Source organism: Neolamprologus brichardi, chromosome 2, assembly GCF_056152115.1.
Source record: "Neolamprologus brichardi isolate AB-2024 chromosome 2, ASM5615211v1, whole genome shotgun sequence".
Classification (NCBI taxonomy): domain Eukaryota; kingdom Metazoa; phylum Chordata; class Actinopteri; order Cichliformes; family Cichlidae; genus Neolamprologus; species Neolamprologus brichardi.
In genome coordinates this window covers 2,856,063-2,880,783 of record NC_142105.1, presented here as the reverse complement: position 1 = coordinate 2,880,783, position 24,721 = coordinate 2,856,063, and the positions used below count along the sequence as shown (strand labels likewise).

Genomic DNA, 24,721 nt, shown 5'->3' with positions numbered 1-24,721 from the left:
TCTCCAAGAAGAAGACAATGTGAAGATGATTGTGTTTTGGATTGCACTGAATCTTCTTCATCAAGGATGTAAGTGCTTTTTTATTCAGTCTTAAATGCTCATAGTCAAGACATGCATGTCAGCTGAGTCATATTGGATCATATATTGTTACTCAATGTGCTTTAATGTGTTATGTCAGATGCACTGGTTTCACAAATCACTGTTCAAGCTGGACAACCTGCAACCTTCATCTGTAGTCTACCTCACACAGAGGTCCTCCCTCGACAAGTCCACTGGTATAAACAGAGTGCCGGGGATACACTGAAAGTAATTGTGACAGTGCGGAAATCTAAACCACCTGAGTATGCACAAGATTTTCCTAAATCCAGATGGGAGGTAAAAAGCAACAGCAGTTTTAGTAACCTGACCATTGTGAGGACAATTCAAGAGGATGAGGGAATGTATCACTGTGGCGTCTCCGAGTGGCTTGCAGACATTATATGGACTGGGATGCATTTATTAATAAAAGGTAATGACAAAATCAGCACATTTCAAAATATTTCTCATTTTTAATATTTTTTTTATTTTGTTTTATATCTTTTTATCGTGTTTTTTTTTTATTGCTGAGGCTTTCACCAGCTTTATGTGTTTTAAATGCACATTTGTTATTATTTTGGCAGTGATATTAGTTGTAGAGTATTAATTTAAAATTATTTAAAAAATAGTGTGCTTCTAATTTAATATACACAATTCCTACATTAAAAATTTAGAACAAAGCTTGTATAACTTAAAAAAAAAAACTTTATGTCCAACAGGAAAAAATCAGAGCATTTCAAAATATTTCTAATTTTTAATATTTTTTAAATTTGTTTTATGTCTTTTTATGGTGTTTTTTTTTTAATTGCTGAGGCTTTCACCAGCTTTATGTGTTTTAAATGCACATTTGTTATTATTTTGGCAGTATTATTAGTAGTAGAGTATTAATTTAAAATTATTAAAAAAAATAGTGTGTTTCTAATTTAATATACACAATTCCTAAATTAAAAAATTATAACAAAGCTTGTATAACTTTAAAAAAAACTTTATGTCCAACAGGAAAAAATCAGAGCGTTTCCAACTCTTCTGTTGCTCAGAGTTCGACAGGATCATCTGGAACTAAGCCAGACGTTCATGGTAACGCAATCATCGGTCTATCAATTAAAACATTTTGATACACTGTAACTGTCACATTTTTTAATCATATTGTTCCAGGAAGCAGCATATGGTCACACAGATCCAGTGCAGTTATTTTCATGCTGTGTGCTGTCTTGGCTATAAGCCTGATTGTTATAGCTATCCTTATTGCTGCAATGAAGAACGATGACACGCAATATTGCAAAGGTAATAGCAGCTATTCAGAAAACAGCATTATATTTGAATTGCTGCATTCATAGTTCTTGTTTTTGTTTTATATTCCATAATCTAGGTGTTGTTCCCCTGCGGAAAAACACTGGTATCCAGAAAACTCAACAGGTAAAGTAGTAAAAGACTGAATAACGTCATCAGAATGAAATGTTACGTTTGACATGTTGTTTTTTCCCCTTAGAAAGCAGAGGATGTGTAGTTTTACTCTGCTGTGGTCTTTGCCATGATGAGAACTGACAGAGGTGGGACAACAGATGCAGCTGAGAGGGAGAGACTCCACACTGCTGTCAAGGCCTTTGGGCTGGATTAATGACTTAAGAGCCTTTTGAATAATTTAGGTGTTTCTTTTATGTCACAGTACAATACACCTAATATACCATTCGATACCATTGTAAGCTTAAAAATGTATTTTAGTTAAACTTCTGTTTAAGCATAAACTTCTACATCTGTATACATGCATGCAACCTTTTCAGTCTGGCTAAGGACATTACTTTACACTTTTCTGAATTAAGTCTCAGGCTTACTTTCACAAAAGCAAAAGGCTGAGTTATAAAATACTATGTAAAGAAAACTACTGTTGTCAAACGTAAAGACCTAAGTGGGGGTGCACTTGTAATGAAGTGGAGGAACGCATTTTCAGAGATGTTTTCTTGTAACATCATAATATGTAAATAAATAAAAAACTTTCTAGTACCAAACTGTGGCTTTTGGTGTGATTTGTAGCACTTTTATTTCACTATAAGAAGGTACTTTGGTTTCCTCTTAAAGCACGATTAGGGCACAACTAAAACTACAACACCAGTATTCACTATGGTGAGTACTGTGGTCTGCCAAGCAGGTAGTCAGGACAACATTTAAAGATCAATTAAACTGAAGCACACACTCAATGTGAGCAGCACATGTTTACTGTGGTTATACGAATGACGAACTTACAAATGCACTAAAAAATATTTGCTTCTGTCCTTATTTTTTTGTTTTGTTCTCTTCTCTTTATTTCTTTTCTTTCTCAAAATAGTGATCCAACCTGTTTTTTTTTTTTGTTTTGACAATGATTTACCTTGCAAATACTTCATATAACTAATATTTTAATATTTGATGACTTAAAAAACGATTAAAAACAGTTAGACAATCTGTATGTGGTTTTACTGATGGAGAGCACCAGGTTGAACAGATGATGGGCAGGATGGGTTGAGTCCTTTAAGATCTTTGTGACTTTGTTACGACTGTGATCGTAATCATATGTAAATTTGAGTGTCCAGGTGCTCCTCTGGGATTGGTGCGTCCAGGGTGGAAGGCTCGCACCGATTGGCTGCGGACCGGGAGGCAGCGGATAAGAAGAGACCGCCAGGGACTGCCACTTCATTCATTCTCGGCCCAACCCAACCGGCAGACCACTCACTGTGTCACTATGTTGCTATGTTACTTGATGTAAGAGCATGTAGGGGTGGACCGCCTTTTTGTTTGATCAGTTTTCTCCTGTTTTTGTTAGGCAGGGAGGAAAGTGATTGTCGTTTGGTTTAGTTCTTTTTGAGTAGGTAAGTTGTTTATTCCTGAGATAGGCTACCTTTTGTTTGTTGTTTTGGCCTTGGGTTCACCCTGACATTAAGATATGCTCCCTTCCTTGGTTTAACTGCACTTATTGTAAATAAATCACTGTCACAAAATATTAAGTGTGTGACGTGCTGCTTGGGGTTGGACGGGGATGGATCACCCTTTATGTTGTGGTCTGGCCGCGCCTAGACGGGCCATAACAGACTTCCTCAAGGCAGTGGGAGGTGAACATAAAACACTTTAAGTCAAGTCTCTTTAAGTCTCAGACAGAGTAGAAATGTGCTATAAAAGAACCAATCCATCTAGCTTAGCATCTCTGATGCCCCTCTTCAAACCTGACCTGACAACACTATATTGTTGTACGCCATCAGATCTGAAAACCATGTTAAGGGCCTTAAGCAGGACTCAGACATCTTTCATCATCCACAGCTTGTTGTTAGAGAAGGGAAATACGTTTTGTGGTAGTGATCGTGTTGATACAACTTCTTATAATAGAAGAGTACAGTGTAAGTGTAGATGTCATCATCCTTAAAACTAGACCAGTCAGTTCAATCAAAGCAGCCCCAAAGCTGTTCAGATGTTCTCTTGGGCCTCACTCTAGCAGTTGGTTTCACCATGTTAATGATGTTGCTTGCTAATAGCATTTAGCAGGTGCCTAAAGTCTTACAGTAGTAATCATTACCCCTGAGCTCTCCAGGTAAATAAAAGGGGCGACACGTAACAGTCAAATAGTTCAAGTCCGGGGAGCACTGAGTGTTGGTAATCTTAGTGTGTGTGCACCTTCTGTTGTTTGTATACACACACAGTCCTCTCCCGCTGGCCTTACCAGAGTCACTTGCTCTGGTAGGCTGGTATGTGGTGTGACCTGTTAGCTGCACAGCTTCCTCTGAGATCTGGGATCGCTGTGTTGAGCCATGTGTCAGGACGCAGCAGTCCTCTACTTCCTTCCACGCAGTCATGGTAAGCTCCAACTCTTCCATCTTGCTGGAAAGTGACTGTATATTGGTGACGAAGAGAATGGCAATGGAAGTCTTGACCTTTCAGGTCGCCTCTCATGGGGAGTAGTACACCACAGAGACCCCGGTGGCCTTAGGATCCCCATCAGGAAGTTTTGATGGTCTGCAACTAATATGCATCGGACCGATGCCTATCAATTCATGCCGGCTGTAATTTATGCTCACATACTCCTCACTCACTAGAAAGTTAACTAAAATAATCCCTGTTAACATGAGCCATCTGACTGGTTGCTGAGCTGCTGTATGATTCATGTGTGCATTTCACAACACGCCAGTCTCTGGAAAGCAGATTCAGCAAACTCGAAAACTTGATCAAAACTTGATTAAATTGGATTTGATAAAACTTCAACTTGTTTAACACTGAGATGGCGAACTGACTTTTCTATTTTTGGGAAGCATGTGTGTATGTGCACCCTGAGTTAAGTGTGTGTATGAATAGCAAAGCTGAACAAATCATCAATAGATTAAACAGGACAGGAAAAAGAGTTGTTTTATTCAGTATTGCTCTAATATTTGCTTTATATCTATTAGTAAGAAGCAGTATCTATGTTTTAGACCCATTTCCCCCACACGCTGAAAAAAAGGAGAAAAAATGATTAACTTACTCTCACCATTTTCTGCCATTAGACCACAAAACCATTTTTTTTTTTAAGAATAATATTTTGGTGACAAATTCTGAGAAACTCTCCTCTTGCTTTATTTTCCTTTTTTTTTTTTTTTTTTTGCCTGTCCCATTTGGTTCTTTAGCCGTCAGAATTGTTGTCTGAAGACCAACAAGGATACCCAATGGATTTATTTTGCCAAATGGATCATCATGGCATTGCCGTATTGGTCCATTTGATCGACCTTTGTTTTTATTATTTATTTTATTTTCAGTTGTTACAGACGGGACAGACATGAGTGAGGGATAGGAAAGGGAGAAAGAAAGAGGAAGGAAAAGAAAAACAGAAGGGGAGAGGGACAGTGAGAAAGGGGGAAAAAAATATCTCCTGGATCACCTGTTGAGAGAAAAAGAAGAGAAAACAAGCAAAAAAAACCAAAACAAAACAAAGCAACATACTATACACAACACCATCGCATTAATCTAGCTAAGTGTAAACAGCAGTAAATACTAAATATTGAATGTTGTTGTGCAGCACGCAGGACAGACAGCGGACAATGTGCTTTGAAGTAGCAGCCAAGAAAGGTGTGATTTAAGTCTACAAACAGTGAACACCTGTGTGCACACCTGTGTGGATCGGCGCGCTTGTATTCAAATGGTTTCCCCATGTAATGGTCTGCTAGAGGATGTAGAGAGCCATAGCCCCGTCCCCCCAGGGCATGAAGCAGGCATGGAGGAGATCCAGGCCCCAGACATCCAGAGGTCCCAGAGTGCAAGAGCCCAAGGAGGACCACCGGAGGGGCATCCGTGCCACCTTCATGGGAAGGGCTGAGGATACCCAGGTGAGGGGTCACCCAGTAGCCACCGGGCAGAAACTACAGGGGGCTGCACCGGCGTGCCCGCCGGCTCCGCCGGCAGCCAGCTGTGCCAGAGTGAACCGAGCCGCAGGCACAGAGGCCGGAGGCCCGAGGGCCCTCCGCGCCCCGGAAGAGGCCTGACTGAGCAGCAGGCGCCAGGCCCCGCCAAGTAGCCACCGGGAGTGAGCTGGCACATGACCTGAGCGCCCAGCCCCGGACACCAAGAACCAACAATGCACCGACCCCTGAGGGCATCAGTCACCGGCAGGGAGTGTGGTGAGGGGAGATAGGCCTCCACACTTGGAGGGCCTGGGAGTTCCCAGAGAGGTGGAGTCTAAGACCCGACCTGACATATAGACACAGACAAACAGGCACACACAGACACAGACATGCATTCCCACCCTCATGCACACATATACAAACACTCAGCACTCACCCAACGTAGGAATAAACGTAAATGGACATGTACACACAATCACACTCCCCAAACATACTCTATACCCCGGGTCCAGGTATCCACCCCCAGAGATGGAAACGGCACCCAGACCCAAGAGATGTTACCCTTCCCTCCGGGGTGGAGGCAAGCAGACCGCCCCAGGCTCCGCAGCAGCAGGGAGGCCAATCGGACAGCCAGCATCTCTTCCCAGCCCCCCCGCCCCGATGGCTAGCAGAGAACGGGGGTGTGTTAAGACCCCATACCCTCCTCCTCCCGCTCAAGTGTAGTGTTGCTGCGTGTTGCTCTAAAGTGTATTTAAAACAAGGGAGAGCATGGTGCTGCTGCCAGAGAGCAGCAGGTGTTAGCACGGCCCCTCCCGAGAACCCTCAATGTCTACATGGATTTAAAATTGAGAGGTGGGCACCGGCGCCAGAGGTAGGTTTGAATACACAGACCGTCTACTGGACGCCGTTAACGTGCCCACCCTCAAGGCCCTATATATATATATATATATATATATATATATATATATATATATATATATATATATATATATATATATGTGTGTGTGTGTTATGAGAGTGTAAGTAATGTGGATGTCTAAGTTGTGAGATAAAATTGAGGCACAGGTGGCCAGAAGAGGACAGAGGGGGGGGGAATGTCTCCCCTGCACCCTGGTGACACACCCGCACCCCAAAGCCCTACCTGTGTGGGTGGGTGTGGTGGAGCGGGAAGAGGGAGGCAGCCGGGGATGGGGAGGAAAAGAAGGGAGGGGAGGGTGTCCCTCCCTAGGGCCAGCTCCCCCGCTGACCCCAATAGGCACCCCCGTCCTCTGGTATCCACCAAGGCAAGGGAGCCCAGGCCCATCCAGACCGGGGCCTACGGCAGCAGCACCGCCAAGCCCCACAGGACCCGGGGCAGCCCACCCTACCCCACCGCAGAGGAAACTGTACCCACCCCAACATTCAATCATCTCCCAGACTACACAAGACACAGACACCCAGGTTAAGTTTATTCTCCACCTCTCCTATGTCTCTCCCCCACCTGCAGAGTGGACTCCTGCAAAGATGGAACAACCTCCCTGCCAGTTGAAGAGCCCCCCGGTTAGGCTGATGCACAAGAGGCCCCCTGCGCCAGGGCTGAGCCCCCGTGCACCCACCCGCCCACAACCTCGGCGACACACCGACGAGGACCGAAGCCCCCAAGGCCCAGCCAGAGCCCCAGCACGGAGGCGAAGCACCCCCGAACCCCAAACCCCCACACCCGCCCCGGATCCACTCAGGGGCAGCCAGGCCACCAGGCCAGTAACCTACGTCCGCCAGCTCAGACCATCCTCCAGCCCCGCTGCACGCGGCCACGAGGAGAACAACCTCTGAGAGCGACCAGAGCCACTAACCAGGTTATGAAAACAACCCCCGGGTTAAGCCCTCCAGGGATAACGTCTCTAGGGGTCCTCCAGGTGCCCTAAGCCCATCCCAACCTCTACATCAACCACAATAGCCAAGGCGGGACCAAACCACGACCCCCCAACCCCGCTAGGTGATGGAGCCGATCAAAGGAGCCCAGAGGGATTGATCTAATGTGGTGGCAGAGGCTATATCGAGGCTAATGTGATCTATTAGATAGTTTCTATATTGGCTAGAATTAAGATTATTTTTATTTTTCCAGTTCATGAGGACCGTTTTCTTGGCGATGCATAGGGCAGTAAAAACCATGTGGACTGTATTAGTTTCTGTAGTGACATCATCCAAATTTCCCAACAAGCATACTAAAGGGGAGGTTGGAATTTTACATTTCAGACACTTTGATAAGTCTTCACATATCTCGTGCCAAAACTTCTGCACTGGTGGACAGAACCAAAGAGCGTGGATGTAATTGTCTGGTGTATTGCCTTGACTTGCTTTATTTTCCTACAACTGTTTATAACCTGCATAGTTCACATTTCTGTATAACTGTATATCTCAGATTTCTGTATAGTTTTTTTATTTCATATTTATATCCTGTTCATAGCCTGTACATACTTATAGTTATAGAATATTCACAACATACTTCATACCGTGTACATTATAACATATCATAATAGACCCATTTCTGTAATATACTTACATATCTATATTATTGCTAATATATATTGTAATATATCTATATCATGGCTAAAGCACTTCTGGATGGATGCAAACTGCATTTCGTTGCCCTGTACCTGTGCATGTGCAATGACAATAAAGTTGAATTCTATTCTATTCTATTCTATTCTATTCTATTTATTGTCCTAAACACTCTGCTTTTCACATTTCAATACTAAAGTCAGTTACGTCTAGTCCAACCTCATTCCTCACCATTTCCATGCCTTGTCTGTTTGGGTGTAGACCTGGCAGTACAAACAAAGTATGCACCCAACATGAATCCAGTCATCGAGTCCCAGCAATATTTTAGCTTACTAAATAGCATTCATGCCTTATATGTGTGACAACCTTTATGACCCAATTCAAACTGGAGCCCATGTGTCAGATTTTTCTCTTGCACTTTTTAGTGTGATGGTTAGTTCTCCACTTTCTACGCTCTCTGTTAAAAAGCCTGTCTTCAGTCCACTCCACTAAGAACCAACCAACCAGCACAGCTTCCTCTCTTCCTTACACAGCTCTGTTGTTATCAGTGTTGGTCAAGTTACTTGAAAAAAGTAATCAGTAACTAATTACAGATTACTTCCCCCAAAAAGTAATCCCGTTACTTTACTGATTACTTATTTTCAAAAGTAATTAATTACTTAGTTACTTTGTCAGTGGAAGGATACGGCAGTTTCTCTGTGAGTTTCCCATTACGTCGTAGCTACTCGGTGCTTGTTTGGAAGTTTAGGGTTTTTTTCACTGTAAAAAGAAGTTTTCTTCCCACGCACAACGGACACTAATGTTTTTGTCACTTTTTATGGAATCAAACTCAAAGTAAGGTCAGTACTTCCACGCTTTAAACGCTGCACGCTCATACTCTCTCTGCACTCGATATATGATCCATTGTTGATCTGCACACAGCTGTTGTCATGAAGGTCGCACTCGCTTACGTCACTGTCATGAGACATTCTCACAAAAAAATCACGGTTTTAGTAACGCAGTAACGCAGCGTTCCTACAGTAAAGTAACGGTAATCTAATTACCATTTTTGCAATAGTAATCCCTTACTTTACTCGTTACTTGAAAAAAGTAATCGGATTACAGTAACGCGTTACAAGTAACTGCCCATCTCTGGTTGTTATACAGAGAAAGTCTGCCAGCTGCAGTACAACTGTTGTTGTTTATATGTGATTGAGTACATTTTTAGCTTAAATCGTGTAGTTTAAGATCAGCATTATTCTGATTCTTCCTCTGTGATTATGTGCGATTTCTTTTTCTTTTCACACGATATACTTTGATATCTGTTAAGAAAATCGACTAATTCTTCATTGGGGGAAAAAGAACCCCCCTCCCTATGAAGAGTGGCTAAAGACAATGGCTAAGTTGGCGTCTTACGAAAAAGTGACTTATGGTTTATTAGACAAATTGCATCAATATGATTGTATTTGGTCCTTTACAAGCTGGCTTTCTGTAACTTGAAGAACAGAAGAGTAATGACAGAGTGGTGGTGTGGGGATTGGTGTGCGAAGAAAGAATAGGATAACTTTCCTTTGTTTTGGTTTTTGTTTGTTTTGTTTTTTGTTTTGTTTTTGTTTGTTTGTTTTTAAACTATTTATTTATGTAGTTATCCTTAAGTTCTGTTATTGAAGTTCAAAATGAAATAAATAAAAATTGTTGATGACAAAAAGAAAATAGACTAATTCTGGTTTTTACAGGTGCAAAACCACTTTTAAAGGCAACATTCAGTCAGCCTGATCTTTACTTCTTGGAAGGAAAAATGTATTTTGTGCCCCTTCATATGTATAGTGTTCCTCTAAGATGCACAATGTAATACATTTCTTGCAGTAGAGTACATATCGCAAACAGTGGTAGTTCTTTTAAGTTGAAAAAGTGGAATTCAGAATAGAACTCATACACAAACCGGCCTTCCAACAAAAAAAACAAACAGTAATTAATGTGGAAAGCTGCAATGAGAGATGAATGACTTGTTTCATTAAGCCAAGGACAGGAAGTGTGCTTTGAATCTGATAACCAATCAGATGCATTTTACACCAAAGGTATGGCCATCCCACCTCCTTCACTCACTAAAATATGAACAACATCCTTAACAAAAGACACTGTCAAGATGATCACGGTATGGATTATACTGATTTTTCTTCATCGAGGATGTAAGTGCTTTTTTTATTATTCTCTCTAATAATTGTTTTCGCTTGTACACGCTAACCAATAGAGGATTATTAGAATAAACAATCTGTGAGATGACTTTTACATGTACATAATGCTTTTTAATGTTTTTTTTATTGTATTTATTTTACCTCAGATTCTCTGGTTCCAGTGAAAACAGTTCAACTTGGTGAACCAGTGACCTTAACATGTGCTTTACCCAAAGGGCTCCAGAGTGGAGAAGTCCACTGGTACAAGCAGAATCACGGGGATACCCTAAAGTTAATTATGACATCGTTTAAATCTACACCAGCGGAATATGGTCCTGCATTTTCTAAATCAAGGTTTAAGGATCATAATGATAACAATTTCAGCAATGTGACCATTTTGAAGACCGTCCAAGAGGACGAGGGAATCTATCACTGTGGGCTCACAGAGTGGATTAGGACTAACTGGAGTGGCACATATTTGTTTGTAAAAGGTAACTGACATCCACATTCGAAAATTTAAAATTTCTCTGACTATGTTTTAAAGATTTTATTTGTGTTTTGTATTACACAGGAAACACTCAGAGGACATCGAGCTATACTGTTGTCCAGCGGCCAATAATGTCAGATCCACTGCGTCTAGGAGACTTTGTGACACTCGAGTGTTCAGTCCTCTCTGAATCTGACAACAAGATATGTTCCGGAGAGCTCGATGTTCTTTGGTTTAAAGCTGGATCACATACATCTCATCCCAACATCATCTACACTGATATAAATAAACAGAATGAATGTGAGAAAAGATCTGACACTCAGAAAAGATGCGTTTATCGCTTCTCTAAGAACGTCAGCTCCTCCGATGCTGGGACTTACTACTGCGCTGTGGCCACATGTGGGGAGATATTATTGGGAAATGGAACTAAACTGGATATTCACGGTACCTGTAACACTCATCTTTTAATTTGAAAATTAGAATATTTAAGTTTAAAATTTGTAAATTTCAGCTGAATTTAGTAGCATTTTGGTGTAAAACAAGTATTTTCTATTTCACATCAATCTCATTAGGAGATGACATTAAACTTATTGAATTTTGCATCCACTCTAAAGGGAAAATTGTATCATTCTGCTTTCCATTACTTCAAAAAAGGGAAAAAAATATAAACTAACAAACACACGTTTTGTTTTTTTCTTTGTCGTTCCAGGAGACTACACATGGTCAAAGAGCGCCAGCACAGTTATTTTTCTACTGTGTGCTTTACTGGCAATATGTCTGATTGTTATAGCCGTCCTTATTTGCACATCAAAGAAAAACAGCGTGGATACCTGTGAAGGTAATTAAAGTTAATCATAGCAATCTCATCAACGAATTTAAGTAAAATGTTTCTAATTTGAATTCATTGTTATCTGTATTATTCTGCAATTAAGTTGCTGTTCTGCAGGAAAACTTTAGTGATCAGAGAAGACAACAGGTGAGGTACTTAAAACGAGGGCTGTCCTAATTTAAAAAGCCTAATTGTGTTTAGGTTTTAACATTTCCCATATTTTTCTTTTTCCCAGAATAAGGACACATGGATGTTTTCTGCTGCTGTCTTTACCCTGATGAAAGCTGAGAGAGGTGCATTAAAGGATGGAAAATTGTCGAAAAGGCAGCGAGTCTACATGCAAGGCTTTGGGGCTGGATTAGTGAATTAGCTAGCCTATTGAGAATCCCCCGGTATGCAATAATCGAGCTGATGTTTGCTTTTTAGTAATTGGCTTCTTATCTCTTTTAGTATTCAATACAGTATATGTTACATCAGCATGCTTATTTGTATTTAGATTGAATTATCTGCACACGTTGCATTGATGCATGAATGCTGTTGCATGAACTGTGTGCAAAAGTCAAAGGCAGAAATGTAATTGCAGTTCTGTAATGTGTCAACTGTGCTAAAATTCTGCAACATGAATAAATATAATGCTTAAAAGAGAAATTTGTTTGTGAAACTATACTATAAATAGGCTTTAATAGATGACCACCCTGGATAGGTTGTCAGTCTATCACATGGCTAACACGGAGATGCATACAACCATTAACACTATGATTCATTTTTATTATAACAGTCTAAATGCAAGACTTAACTTGCATACTATGCTAGAAATAGTGTGCTATTAATAGGGAATTTAATGATAATGTGTTGATAAAATAAAAAGTAGTGATTTGTATTAGCTTTACTACTTTTAGTCAAAGATCTAACCTTTAGAGAAGTTTAACAAAGCTTTGTTTTGCCTTTGCTAAGAAGGGAAAATACAAAAATCAATGCAATTTTTTCCACTTTAGTTCCTTCACAAAACAGGATTTCACATGTAATTCCCATCCATAGTTTTGTGCAGACTAGAGACACAGCTTTAATCATTCCACATAATTCTTGTACCTGCAAGTGTAAATTAATTTTGTCTCACATCATCATCATCATCATCATCATCTTTATTTATAAAGCACTTTAAAAGAGCCACAGCTGACACAAAGTTCTGTACATTTAAGCTACATAATAAAATTACAGAAGATATAAATAAAAGCCAAATAAAAGAAAAGAATGAAATAATTAATATAATTACAAGAGAAACTAAGTCTCACTGAGGTCAAAAGCCAAAGAATAAAAACTAGTTTTAAGACGTGTTTTAAAAGTGGACAGTGAAGGCGCCTCTCTAATGTTCAAGGGCAAGTTATTCCATAATTTAGGAGCCACGATAGAAAAGGCCCTGTCCCCTTTGAGCTTCCTCCTGGATCTTGGTACTTCCAAGAGCAGCTGGTCAGCTGACCTAAGAGACCGACAGGGTGTGCAGCGACATTTTGAACCAGCAGCAGACGTGAGAGCAGCGACTGACTGGCCCCCACATAAAGGAAGAAATAAAAGCGTGGATCACTGTTTGAAGGTGCTGGTTAGAAAGACAAGACTTCACTTTTGCCAGTCACCTCAAAAGATAAAAACTGGACTTCACCACTGCTCTGACTTGTCTGTTCAACTTAAAACCAAGGTCAGTAATAACAGGTTTAAAATAAACTTCCAAGGGTCCCAAATCAACAGAGGACGAGTCACCGGGACCACTGGGTCCAAACACAACACCTCTGTTTTCTTTTCATTAAAATTTAAAAAGTTTAAAGCCAACCACACTTTAATGCCATTTTCTCTAAAACCTTGGAAAGTAAAGGACGCTTGGAAATGGGCCTATAATTAGTTAATAGACATGTGGACAAGTGAATGCTTTTCAGTCTTCCAGCAGAAGTGACACATTCTGCAGACCTTCATGTCATGCGTCTTGTTTCAGAGTTCATTAGAAAAATTTATGCTGATTCATCCTCTTTTATCAAATTATTAACAGTAAGCAAAAAGGGTAAGAATTCACTTTTCTATCTTGTAAATTATATTTCAATCAAAAACAACATTGCCACCAAGGTCAAAATCAAAGGGAACCATTGAGAGATCTCTGCAGTATGAATCTGGGCTGCAAAAATAAGAAATGAGCCAATAATCTAGAATCTAGTCTAGATCTGCAGACACAACATCTAGAGAACTACATTCTTCAGTTAACATCAGTGTTCATCATTTAACAATAAGAAAGAGACTGGAAAAATATTGAGTCTATGTAGGGCTCCAAGGTGGGGAAAAAAAGTGCTAACCAAAAAGACCACAAAGGCTGATCTCACATTTCACCAGAAAACATCTCGATTGACTTACTGGAACAGTTCAAGTATCAACGGTTCGTGAGATTTCCCATCATAACGTTTTTACTAAAATCTCCAGTGTGTGGTTGGTTAATGATTTGCACTTTGCCTTCTCTTTGTTGACAGTTCTCTCTGTAACTACAAACAAACACAAAAAACATGAAAGTGTGAAACGGTCAGCTCATGAGGGAGAAAAAGGTGTGAGGATGTGTCTAACCTTTTCACACCTATTGCTTTTTGATGAAACAGTGGTAGCTGTTAGTTGATATTACAGAAAGAGAGAGAAAAGGAAGAGAGAGGAAGTATAAGAGGAAGAAAGGCCTCTTTGTACATGCTTGGTTGAGAGCATAGCAATGCTAAAGTTTCCATGTATCACGATCGTGATTGTCTTTCATAAAGTGAAATAAAACAAACAATCAACCAAGAAAACCCCAGTATAATGCATAGAGTTAATGCCTATTTCACATAACCAGTATGACTGAAAATGATATTCCACATTCTCTTTTTTTTTTTCTTTTTTTTTTTTTCTGTCCCATTTGGTTCTTTAGCCGTCAGAATTGTTGTCTGAAGACCAACAAGGATACCCAATGGATTTATTTTGCCAAATGGATCATCATGGCATTGCCGTATTGGTCCATTTGATCGACCTTTGTTGTTATTATTTATTTTATTTTATTTTCAGTTGTTACAGACGGGACAGACATGAGTGAGGGATAGGAAAGGGAGAAAGAAAGAGGAAGGAAAAGAAAAACAGAAGGGGAGAGGGACAGTGAGAAAGGGGGAAAAAATATCTCCGGGATCACCTGTTGAGAGAAAAAGAATAGAAAACAAGCAAAACAAAACAAAGCAACATACTAAACACAACACCATCGCATTAATCTAGCTAAGTGTAAACAGCAGTAAATACTAAATATTGAATGCTGTTGTGCAGCACGCAGGACAGACAGCGCACAATGTGCTTTGAAGTAGCAGCCAAGAAAGGTGTGATTTAAGTCTACGAACAGTGAACACCCGTGTGCACACCTGTGTGGGTCGGCGCGCTTGTATTCAAATGGTTTCCCCATGTAATGGTCTGCAAGAGGATGTAGAGAGCCATAGCCCCGTCCCCCAGGGCATGAAGCAGGCATGGAGGAGATCCAGGCCCCAGACATCCAGAGGCCCCAGAGTGCAAGAGCCCAAGGAGGACCACCGGAGGGGCATCCGTGCCACCTTCATGGGAAGGGCTGAGGATCCCCAGACGAGGGGTCACCCAGTAGCCACCAGGCAGAAGCTAGAGGGGGCTGCACCGGCGTGCCTGCCGGCTCCGCTGTGCCAGAGTGAACCGAGCCGCAGGCACAGAGGCCGGAGGCCTGAGGGCCCCCCGCGCCCCAGAAGAGGCTTGACCGAGCAACAGGCACAAGGCCCCGCCAAGTAGCCACCGGGAGTGAGCTGGTACATACCTGAGTGCCCAGCCCCGGACACACGTCAGCTCCTCTGATGCTGGGACTTACTACTGTGCTGTGGCCACATGTGGGGAGATATTATTTGGAAATGGAACTAAAGTGAATATTCAAGGTAGGTGTACCATGATCTGTTCATTTGAATATTTAAAAATGTAAGTGTATAGACCATAATTAGTATTTGGGTGTAAGATTTCACATTTATAGGAATCTATTCAGTAGGTTGACTTTTACTCGTCTGTTGCTGTATTTCTTTTCTTTTGTTATTGTTCCAGGAGACTGTACGTGGTCGCAGGGTGCCAGTACAGTTATTCTTCTGCTGTGTGCTGTCTTGACTATATGTCTGATTGTTATAGCTGTCCTGATTTGCATGTCAAAGAAAAACAGCAGGGATAATTGTGAAGGTAATATAAGTTAATCACAGCTATCCCATCAAATTTAAACAAAACGTTATAGCTGTCCTCATCAAGAAAAACATTAGTGATCATTTCTCAGGCAATTAAAGTTTACCACAGTGTTTTAGCTAAAAATAATTAAAGTACAAAGTTTTGCATTTCTATTAATATTTATTGATATATTCCGTAAACAAGGTGCTGTTCCACAGAAAAGATTCAACGCTCAGAAAAATCAACAGGTAAAGCAACAGGATTATCTCTGTAAAATAATCAAAATGCATTGGTGTTTAGCATTCAGTATTGCTAATAATTTTATTTATCTTTTTCCCAGAATAAGGACACGTGGTTGTTTTCTGCTGCTGTCGTTACCATGATGAAAGCTGACAGAGGTGCACTAAAAGGTGCAAAAGCAGTGAAGATGCAGAAGATCAACACGACTTGCAAGACTTTAGGGCTGGATCACTGAATTAGCAAACCTGTTTAGCATTGGTATGTGATCACCTAGCTGATGTTGGCTTATCTTTAATCCCTATAAGCTGTAGTACTCAGTATTGTATCTATACTGAATGAATCTCATTCTTCCAATGTTCACACAGGATCAGAAATTACAACATTCTTGTCTAATCTGGCCGTGAGTGGTAGTTGTTGTTCTCCAAATACTTCAAAAAACTAATTAAAACAATACATGTGATGAGCTACATAATATATACTTTCCCGTGCTCCCCTTTCCCACATTTCTTAATTTTTTTTACAACAAAGTTACAAATTTTATTTAATTTAAATAAAATAAATGAATATTTCTATTCTATTTTTGTGGTCATGGTTATTATACTGAGGAAATGCAACTTTATATCCCACCTGCAGTTTTTCTACACGTAAAGGCACTTTATCCAGAGGAACCGTATATCAGAGACGTTTACAGATTTCAACATTAAAAACAATCAGTGGTTTTAAGAACCTTACATTAATCTGTATCAAGACAAAAAACTGCAGCAGTGAGCTTATTGTATGATTTATTGTACAAATCTGGACCAGTCTTTATCATACAGAATTCATTCATATTGTAAAAATGTCTCCACTTATGTAAATAAAAAAAAGTTTGCCAAACTCTTGTCCAAAACAAATGTCTGTTGTTTTGCACCTTTTTAAAGTCAAAGGCAAAAGACATCCTGTAATTCAGTTGGTTGGTGTGAATGTGGACGTGTAGCGCTACGACTGATTGGTGACCTGTCCAAGATGTGCTCTTCCTCTCACCCTATGACAGCTGAAATAAGCTCCACCCCCCATGTGACCCTAAGCATAAGCATATGGATATATATACATGGAACTTAAGAAGACGTTCTCTCCCACATGAGCTGATCTGAGTCTTTAGATAATAAACAGTATTTGCACTGGGGAATGGTCTCCAAATATTAAACCGTCTTTTTGTTAGCAAAAGTTAAAAAGGTCAGAGCATCTGGCTTCTGCCCTTGGCTTACACAGAGCGTTGCTGGTGGTCTTTAACAGCAGAGTACACATAGTCTTGCAGTGACTCTCTCCTCTTCTTCCCTCTTTTTACACTTGTTGCAGAGAAATCCACCGATGAATAGTTCACAGGCTGAAATGACACATATTTCAGATTTCATGGGGAATCAGGATCAATTTAAATGAGATTATTGAGATTATAATTATTAATAAGTTACATATTTAATTTAAGACTTTGCAATATTTCATAGTCAGTGGTGCTGTTTACCTTGTAACTTTATTCCAGTTTATTATATAATGATATTGGAACACGTTTAACAAAATGGCAAAACAAGATTAGAATATATAGCTTATATGCTGTGAGTATGATATTATGCATGCCCTCTCCACAGGACATACTGCAGCATGTCCAAAGGTATATTTACCAAAATTGATTGATCCACATTTGACACGTCCTGTCCAAAATGACTGCAGGCGTGCATTTCCCCTTTAAAGAGAAAAGGTAAAGGAGTTTTGAATTTTTGAGTTTACATATGAGGAATATGGTTACAGCTGTCATCACACTGTTTTATTAAGGGCCATAAACAGACAGAATGCATCTAGTAAAGTAAAGTAAAGTAAAATTTTATTTATATAAAACAAAACAAAATCAACCAAAAGCGAGTTTAAACAGGTTTTTAACTGCTTTTTAAAAGACATGACTGAGTCCACAGATCTCAAACTCAACGGGAGCGAGTTCCAGAGTCTGGGAGTGGTTGGGACCTGGATGTCACGGGCAGACCGAGTGGAGTGAGTGAGGTGAATCCAGGAGCAGACACAGGCAAGGAGATGGAAGTGAACTATATACAAATGGCGAGCCTTTATTATGGCTGATACGAGGTGGCGTGACAAAACAGCAAGGACAGTGGCTAAACTCAACTATAAACAACAATGACTGTGGCTCAGGGGGTTGGGAAGCGTATCTGTAACCGGAAGGTCGCCGGTTCGATCCCCGGGCTCTCTGTCCTGGTCGTTGTGTCCTTGGGCAAGACAAGGACTACACCAGTAGACTACCGCCTACTGGTGTTGGCCAGAGGGGCCGATGGCGCGATATGGCAGCCTCGCCTCTGTCAGTCTGCCCCAGGGCAGCTGTGGCTACAACTGTAGCTGCCTCCACCAGTGTGTGAATGTGAGAGTGAATGAATAGTGGCATTGTAAAGCTCTTTGGGTGCCTTGAAAAGCGCTATATAAATCCAATTCATTATTATTATTATTATTACGACTGTGACAACATGGTGGCAGGTAACGCAGACGACGCAACCCTGACCACAGGAAGACGGAGGATCAGGTGATTAGGGTTGCACCCTGTCTCCTGTCCTGTTTGTGACATTTTACTGACAGGCTTTTAGAAGCCAATAAAGTTCTTTTGGCTTAACTGGATTGACGTATTCAGCGTGTAATGAAACACACGTGAAATGTGCTGTTTCTAAATCCTTTGTGGATTCCTTACTTAGGGTTAGGAGAAATCTGCTGACCCAAGTTGGCAAGGTAACTTGCTAAGGATCTTTTCTATGACTGTTGGGAGGGTGGAGCAGTCCATATATATATATGTATATATGTGTGTGTGTGTGTGTATTAACCTACCTCTGCAGTGCTCCTTTGTTGTGCTCCTTTGTTTTATGTAGAAAATAAGAAAGGCAATCACAGAAACACAGCAGGCCAGCAGCACTCCAAGAGCAAGGACAACAGGTTCTAATTCAGGTCCTGATTTTTATGGAAATTTATCATATTTATTTCATACAGACTATTGGGAGTTATGCTCGTGTATTCTAAATCAGTCTATAAGATATTGATACAAATATTGATTTACTGATGAAATGAGCTAGTTTCTGATTTAAATACAAATGTTCACTACATACGTGTCTCTACTTGAGTCCCTTTACCCAACAGGATCTTTCCACATGTGACCACAGCACAATAGTAAGTCCCAGCATCAGACGAGTCCTGTATCGTTTTGGACAGGCTGAAGACACAACTTCTCTTCACATCTTCATCTCTGCTGTTCCTGTGAGTGTTAATGATGTTTAAATCAAATCCTTCTGGTCCAGCTCTGAACCAAAACACTGTGTGTTCATCTGAACACTGCACAGCAGTTTCTTTGTTCTTCGAGAGAAGCGAACAATTTAGTGTCACTGAGTGTCCCAGAAGAACCGATGCCCTCTGTGGACTTTGTTTCACGTAGACACATTTCTGGTTACTGTGATCTGTGAATCAGACAAATTCATAACATAAACTATTTTTAGTTCATTAAAAATTGAAAGTGATCAGTGAGGCTGACAGATTACAGAAAAATATTTTACCATTCACAAACAAGAATGTTCCTCCACTGAATTTAGGAGAGTAATCTGTTCCAGTGTGACAGAAATATGTTGCTTCATCCTCTTTACTGACATTTCTGATAGTTAGAAAATACTGAGATGCATTTTTTATAACTGTGAAACGTGAATCTTTGAATTCCTCAGAAATAATGCTTTGGCCATGGATGACTTTGGCAACATTTTGGACCATATGTCCAAGAGGCTGTTTATGCCAGTAGAAATATTTCATTTCCATCCCAGAGACATTACACACTAAAGTAACATTGTCACCAGGTTCAACAGCAGTCAAAGAAATCGGTGGAAGAAGGTCAGCAGTCAGAATCAGGGCTGTGAAACAAAGGAAAATGAGAACAGTTTCAACACTACAGACAATATCAATGTAATTACTAGAGGTGGGAATCACCATACATCCCACGATATGATATCACACGATATCACAATACTTAACGCACGATACGATATTATTGCAATTTTTTAAAAATATTTTGCGATATTCAGATTCTGTACATAAAGGTAAACTTTATCAATATTCATTTGATCTAATATCAAAGTCTCACACTCAGTCTTTCTCTCATTTCAGTTTTATTGTTGACAAACTGAACGGTTTGTATTACAGTCTAGTCCAACTTAACTGAATCAACCATCTGGTACAATTATAGCTATTCTGAACTATGCAGTTTATGAAAACTATGCAGCCCCTTCAGCAACTGAAGAATTTGAAAGTAAATTAAAACAAAATATAATTTTACATTAAATAAAAAAGTTTTAAACTTAATTAAAATAAAACATGTCTTAAATTAAAATAAGTAAACTGTCAAGTGAAACACATTTGGACAGTGAAGGAATGTCAGGATTCTTGCTCAGAAAAAGGATCAACATGCTCTGAAGTCAGAGCACAAAAACCTTTTTTGTAACAAAATATCGATTTCTGCTGTCCCTGTATCCATACATTATTAGCAAACAAAATATCACCATGCTACACAGTATCCATTTTTTCTCCCAGCCCTAGTCATTACCTGTAGAAACTTTAGTACACAAGTATGGCTAAGATATATTTGAGTTTTCAGACACCGCACATTACAAACAGAAGATTTGCATCATGTCTTTCACACTGAAAAAGAACTGCACTTACCTGGTGTAAAAAGCAGAATGAAAACAGTCAGTTTTAAGGTCATTGTACTGCAGCGCTAATGCTCTCTTCTTGCCCAAATAGTCACACAGTGAGGAGTGTTTCTAAAGCAGAAACAGGTCATTGGCGGAAATGTCAGAAATTGCCTTCTGCCTATTTAGTAAAAATACACATAGGTGTGTGTTAGAAGTTATCACTTCCTTTATTCTGACGACTTAAAGAATGGCAGAGTTATTGTTTTTCTAACAGTTTGCCCCACTAAGCGTTTCAACCCTCCTCGTCATCTAGAAGAATGCAGATTTTTGGTGCTTCTGCATTTACTTTTCACACACAGACATTATACAGTCCATGTGCCAAAACCTAATACATTAGTCTAGAAAGAATTACTTTGTGAGAACTTTTCCCCTTTATTTCAAAGATTAAAAATGATTTCAAATTAGATATCTCATTTAATACTTACAGAAAAAAAGAGGATTTCTCGAGCACTGTGAGCTACTTTGCATTTGTTCACTTGTGAGGTTGCAGAAAAGTGTCGAAGCTTCAGGGCACAATAAGAGGAAATGTATCCAAAACCACACATTCTCATCTCACACTTTCAAAGGGTGTATAGGCCACATATGTAAGTTTGTAAGTCTGAGTTCAGTCCTGTCTCTGTGTCAGGTTTATATGTGGGAGTCTATGGGCTCAAATTGTGGTCATAAATATTTTGTACTTGTAAATCAACTGCGTAGTTGTGAGTTGAGAGTTTTGTAACCTTGCACACCAAAATATCTGAAAATCATCTGTTTGTGTATTTGTAGATGAAAAATAGTGTGTGTGTGTGTGTGTGTGTGTGTGTGTGTGTGTGTGTGTGTGTGTGTGTGTTTGTAAAACATATGTACATGAGTTACAAATTATTTTTGTTAAGATCTGCTTACAGATAAACTACCTATAAAACTCTGGACTCAAGTTTCCTGCTTATGTGTGAGTTTCAACTTAGTATGAATTTTGACCCGATTTTTCTTCCTTTCAGCTGATTGGTCAATGTCATGTCAATCACAAATTTAACAACCCAATCAGACAACAGGTGGGTTTGGCTGTCGGTGGGGTTCTTTACTGAGCTTCAGGTGCTGGTAGGGTAACACGGTTTGAAGTTGGAGGATCTCTACATGAGATTCAATTCAATTCAATTCAATTTTATTTATATAGCGCCAAATCACAACAAAAGTTGCCTCAAGGCGCTTCATAGATACAGAGAAAAACCCAACAATCATATGACCCCCTATGAGCAAGCACTTTGGCGACAGTGGGAAGGAAAAACTCCCTTTTAACAGGAAGAAACCTCCGGCAGAACCAGGCTCAGGGAGGGGCGGCCATCTGCTGCGACCGGTTGGGGTGAGAGAAGGAAGACAGGATAAAAGACATGCTGTGGAAGAGAGACAGAGATTAATAACAGATATGATTCAATACAGAGAGGTCTGTTAATACATAGAGAGTGAGAAAGGTGACTGGAAAGGAAAAACTCAATGCATCATGGGAATCCCCCGGCAGCCTACATCTATTGCAGCATAACTAAGGGAGGATTCAGGGTCACCTGGTCCAGCCCTAACTATATGCTTTAACAAAAAGGAAAGTTTTAAGCCTAATCTGAAAAGTAGAGATAGTGTCTGTCTCCCGAATCCAAACTGGAAGCTGGTTCCACAGAAGAGGGGCCTGAAAACTGAAGGCTCTCCCTCCCATTCTACTTTTAAATACTCTAGGAACAACAAGTAGGCCTGCAGAGCGGGAGCGAAGTGCTCTAATAGGGTGATATGGTACTACAAGGTCATTAAGATAAGATGGGGCCTGATTATTTAAGACCTTGTATGTGAGGAGCAGGATTTTGAATTCAATTCTGGATTTAACAGGAAGCCAATGAAGGGAAGCCAAAACAGGAGAAATCTGCTCTCTCTTTCTAGTCCCTGTCAGGACTCTTGCTGCAGCATTTTGGATTAGCTGAAGGCTTTTCAGTGAGTTTTTTGGACATCCTGATAATAATGAATTGCAGTAGTCCAGCCTGGAAGTAATAAATGCATGAACTAGTTTTTCAGCGTCACTCTGAGACAGGATATTTCTAATTTTAGAGATGTTGCGCAAATGGAAGAACGCAGTCTTACATATTTGTTTAATATGTGCGTTGAAGGACATGTCCTGGTCAAAAATGACTCCAAGGTTCCTCACAGTGTTACTGGAGGCCAAGGTAATGCCATCCAGAGTAAGAATCTGGTTAGATACCATATTTCTAAGCTTTTCAGCGCCGAGTACAATGACCTCAGTTTTATCTGAGTTAAGAAGCAGAAAGTTATCGGCCATCCAAGTCTTTATGTCTTTAAGACATTCCTGCAGTTTAACTAATTGGTGTGTGTTATCTGGCTTCATGGACAGATAGAGCTGGGTGTCATCTGCATAGCAGTGAAAATGTATGCTATGTCTTCTAATGATGCTGCCTAGGGGAAGCATGTATAATGTAAACAGAATTGGTCCTAGCACTGAACCCTGTGGAACTCCATAATTAACCTCAGTGTGTGAAGAGGACTCTCCATTTACATGCACAAACTGGAGTCTATTAGATAGATATGATACAAACCACTGCAGTGCAATACCTGTAATACCTACAGCATGTTCTAATCGCTCTAATAGGATATTATGGTCAACAGTATCGAACGCTGCACTGAGGTCTAGCAGGACAAGCACAGAGATGAGTCCACTGTCAGAGGCCATAAGAAGATCATTTGTAACCTTCACTAAAGCTGTTTCTGTGCTGTGATGAACTCTGAAACCTGACTGAAACTCTTCAAATAAACCATTCCTCTGCAGATGATCTGTTAGCTGTTTGACAACTACTCTTTCAAGGATTTTTGATATGAAAGGAAGGTTGGAGATTGGCCTATAATTAGCTAAGACTGCTGGGTCTAGAGATGCTTTTTGAGTAAAGGTTTAACTGCAGCCACCTTGAAGGCCTGTGGTACATAGCCGATTATTCGAGATAGGTTGATCATATATAAGATCGAAGAATTAATCAATGGCAGAACTTCTTTGAGCAGTTTTGTAGGAATGGGGTCTAAAAGACACGTTGATGGTTTGGAGGAAGTAATTATTGAAGTTAACTCAGAAAGATCGATTGGAGAAAAAGAGTCTAACTTAACATCAATGGTACTAAGAGTAGCTGTAGATAATATTACATCTGTGGGATGATTATTGGTAATTTTTTCTCTAATGATAAAAATTTTATTTGTGAAGAAGTTCATGAAGTCATCACTAGTTAACGTTAAAGGGATGGTTGGCTCAAAAGAGCTCTGACTTTTTGTCAGCCTGGCTACAGTGCTGAAGAGAAACCTGGGGTTGTTCTTATTTTCTTCAATCAGTGATGAGTAGTAAGCTGTTCTGGCTTTGCGGAGGGCTTTCTTATGAAGCAACAAACTATTTCTCCAGGCTAAATGATGATCCTCTAAATTTGTGACACGCCATTTCCTCTCCAGATTACGAGTCATCTGCTTTAGGGTACGTGTTTGAGAATTATACCACGGGGTCAGGTACTTCTGATTAGAGACCTTAGTTTTCACTGGAGCTACAGTATCCAGAGTCGTACGTAGTGAGGAGGTGAAATTATTAACAAGATAATCGACCTCTGTTGGGGTAGCGTTCAGATAGCTGCTCTGCTCTGTGTTACAGGGCATTGACGATGATAACAGTGGGTGGATTATATTCTTAAACTTAGTTACAGCGCTTTCAGAAAGACATCTACTTTGATAAAGTCCACTCTCCACTGCTGCGTAATCAATTATTGTAAATGTAAATGTTATCAAGAAATGATCAGACAGGAGAGGGTTTTCAGGAAACACTGTTAAATGTTCAGTTTCTATGCCATATGTTAAAACCAGATCTAGAGTGTGATTAAAGTGGTGGGTGGGTTCTTTTACATTTTGAGAGAAACCAATTGAGTCTAACAACAGATTAAATGCCATGTTGAGGCTGTCATTTTTAGCATCTACATGGATGTTAAAATCACCCACAATAATTATTTTATCTGAGCTCAGAACTAAATTAGATATAAAGTCTGAGAAATCAGACAGAAACTCTGTGTAAGGCCCAGGTGGACGATAGATGATAACAAGTAAGA

The 24,721-nt window shown here is 40.1% G+C and overlaps 2 protein-coding genes across 3 annotated transcripts; one reads left to right on the top strand and one right to left on the bottom strand.

Moving 5' to 3' along the window:
• The first annotated feature begins 25 nt into the window (after window positions 1-25).
• LOC148106049 (signal-regulatory protein beta-2-like) lies at window positions 26-11,788 on the top strand. Its single transcript, XM_087830214.1, has 6 exons — window positions 26-68; window positions 10,270-10,593; window positions 10,674-11,033; window positions 11,299-11,427; window positions 11,522-11,565; window positions 11,654-11,788. Exons 1-6 carry the CDS (start codon window positions 26-28, stop codon window positions 11,786-11,788), a joined length of 1,035 nt encoding a protein of 344 aa, XP_087686340.1.
• Window positions 11,789-16,638: 4,850 nt separating this feature from the next.
• LOC102799265 (uncharacterized) lies at window positions 16,639-21,071 on the bottom strand. Of its 2 annotated transcripts, XM_006804528.3 has the most exons (7): window positions 21,044-21,071; window positions 20,587-20,736; window positions 19,437-19,781; window positions 18,996-19,340; window positions 18,721-18,840; window positions 17,523-17,584; window positions 16,639-17,230 (listed from the first exon to the last, which is right to left on the bottom strand). In XM_006804528.3, the coding sequence occupies exons 2-7, from the start codon at window positions 20,627-20,629 to the stop codon at window positions 17,108-17,110; spliced, it is 1,038 nt and encodes a 345-aa protein (XP_006804591.3). In that variant the 5' UTR covers window positions 20,630-20,736; window positions 21,044-21,071; the 3' UTR covers window positions 16,639-17,107. The 2 variants fall into 2 exon arrangements, with proteins under 2 accessions (XP_006804591.3, XP_087708467.1); XM_087852341.1 differs by lacking the exons at window positions 16,639-17,230; window positions 17,523-17,584; window positions 20,587-20,736; window positions 21,044-21,071 and having other exon boundaries at window positions 18,512-18,840; window positions 19,437-19,860.
• Between the last annotated feature and the right edge of the window lie 3,650 nt (window positions 21,072-24,721).

What these genes read in the sequence shown, in the direction of transcription:
- LOC148106049 (XM_087830214.1), top strand. Translation starts at nt 26, where the DNA reads ATGATTGTGTTTTGGATTGCACTGAATCTTCTTCATCAAGGAT. An exon ending in GAATCTTCTTCATCAAGGAT is followed by an intron (nt 69 to 10,269) that starts GTAAGTGCTTTT and finishes ATTTTACCTCAG; the next exon opens with ATTCTCTGGTTCCAGTGAAA. An exon ending in GTGATCAGAGAAGACAACAG is followed by an intron (nt 11,566 to 11,653) that starts GTGAGGTACTTA and finishes TCTTTTTCCCAG; the next exon opens with AATAAGGACACATGGATGTT.
- LOC102799265 (XM_006804528.3), bottom strand. Translation starts at nt 20,629, where the DNA reads ATGACCTTAAAACTGACTGTTTTCATTCTGCTTTTTACACCAG. An exon ending in AACATTCTTGTTTGTGAATG is followed by an intron (nt 19,341 to 19,436) that starts GTAAAATATTTT and finishes TCTGATTCACAG; the next exon opens with ATCACAGTAACCAGAAATGT. An exon ending in ATGTGGATCAATCAATTTTG is followed by an intron (nt 17,231 to 17,522) that starts GTAAATATACCT and finishes GTGTCATTTCAG; the next exon opens with CCTGTGAACTATTCATCGGT.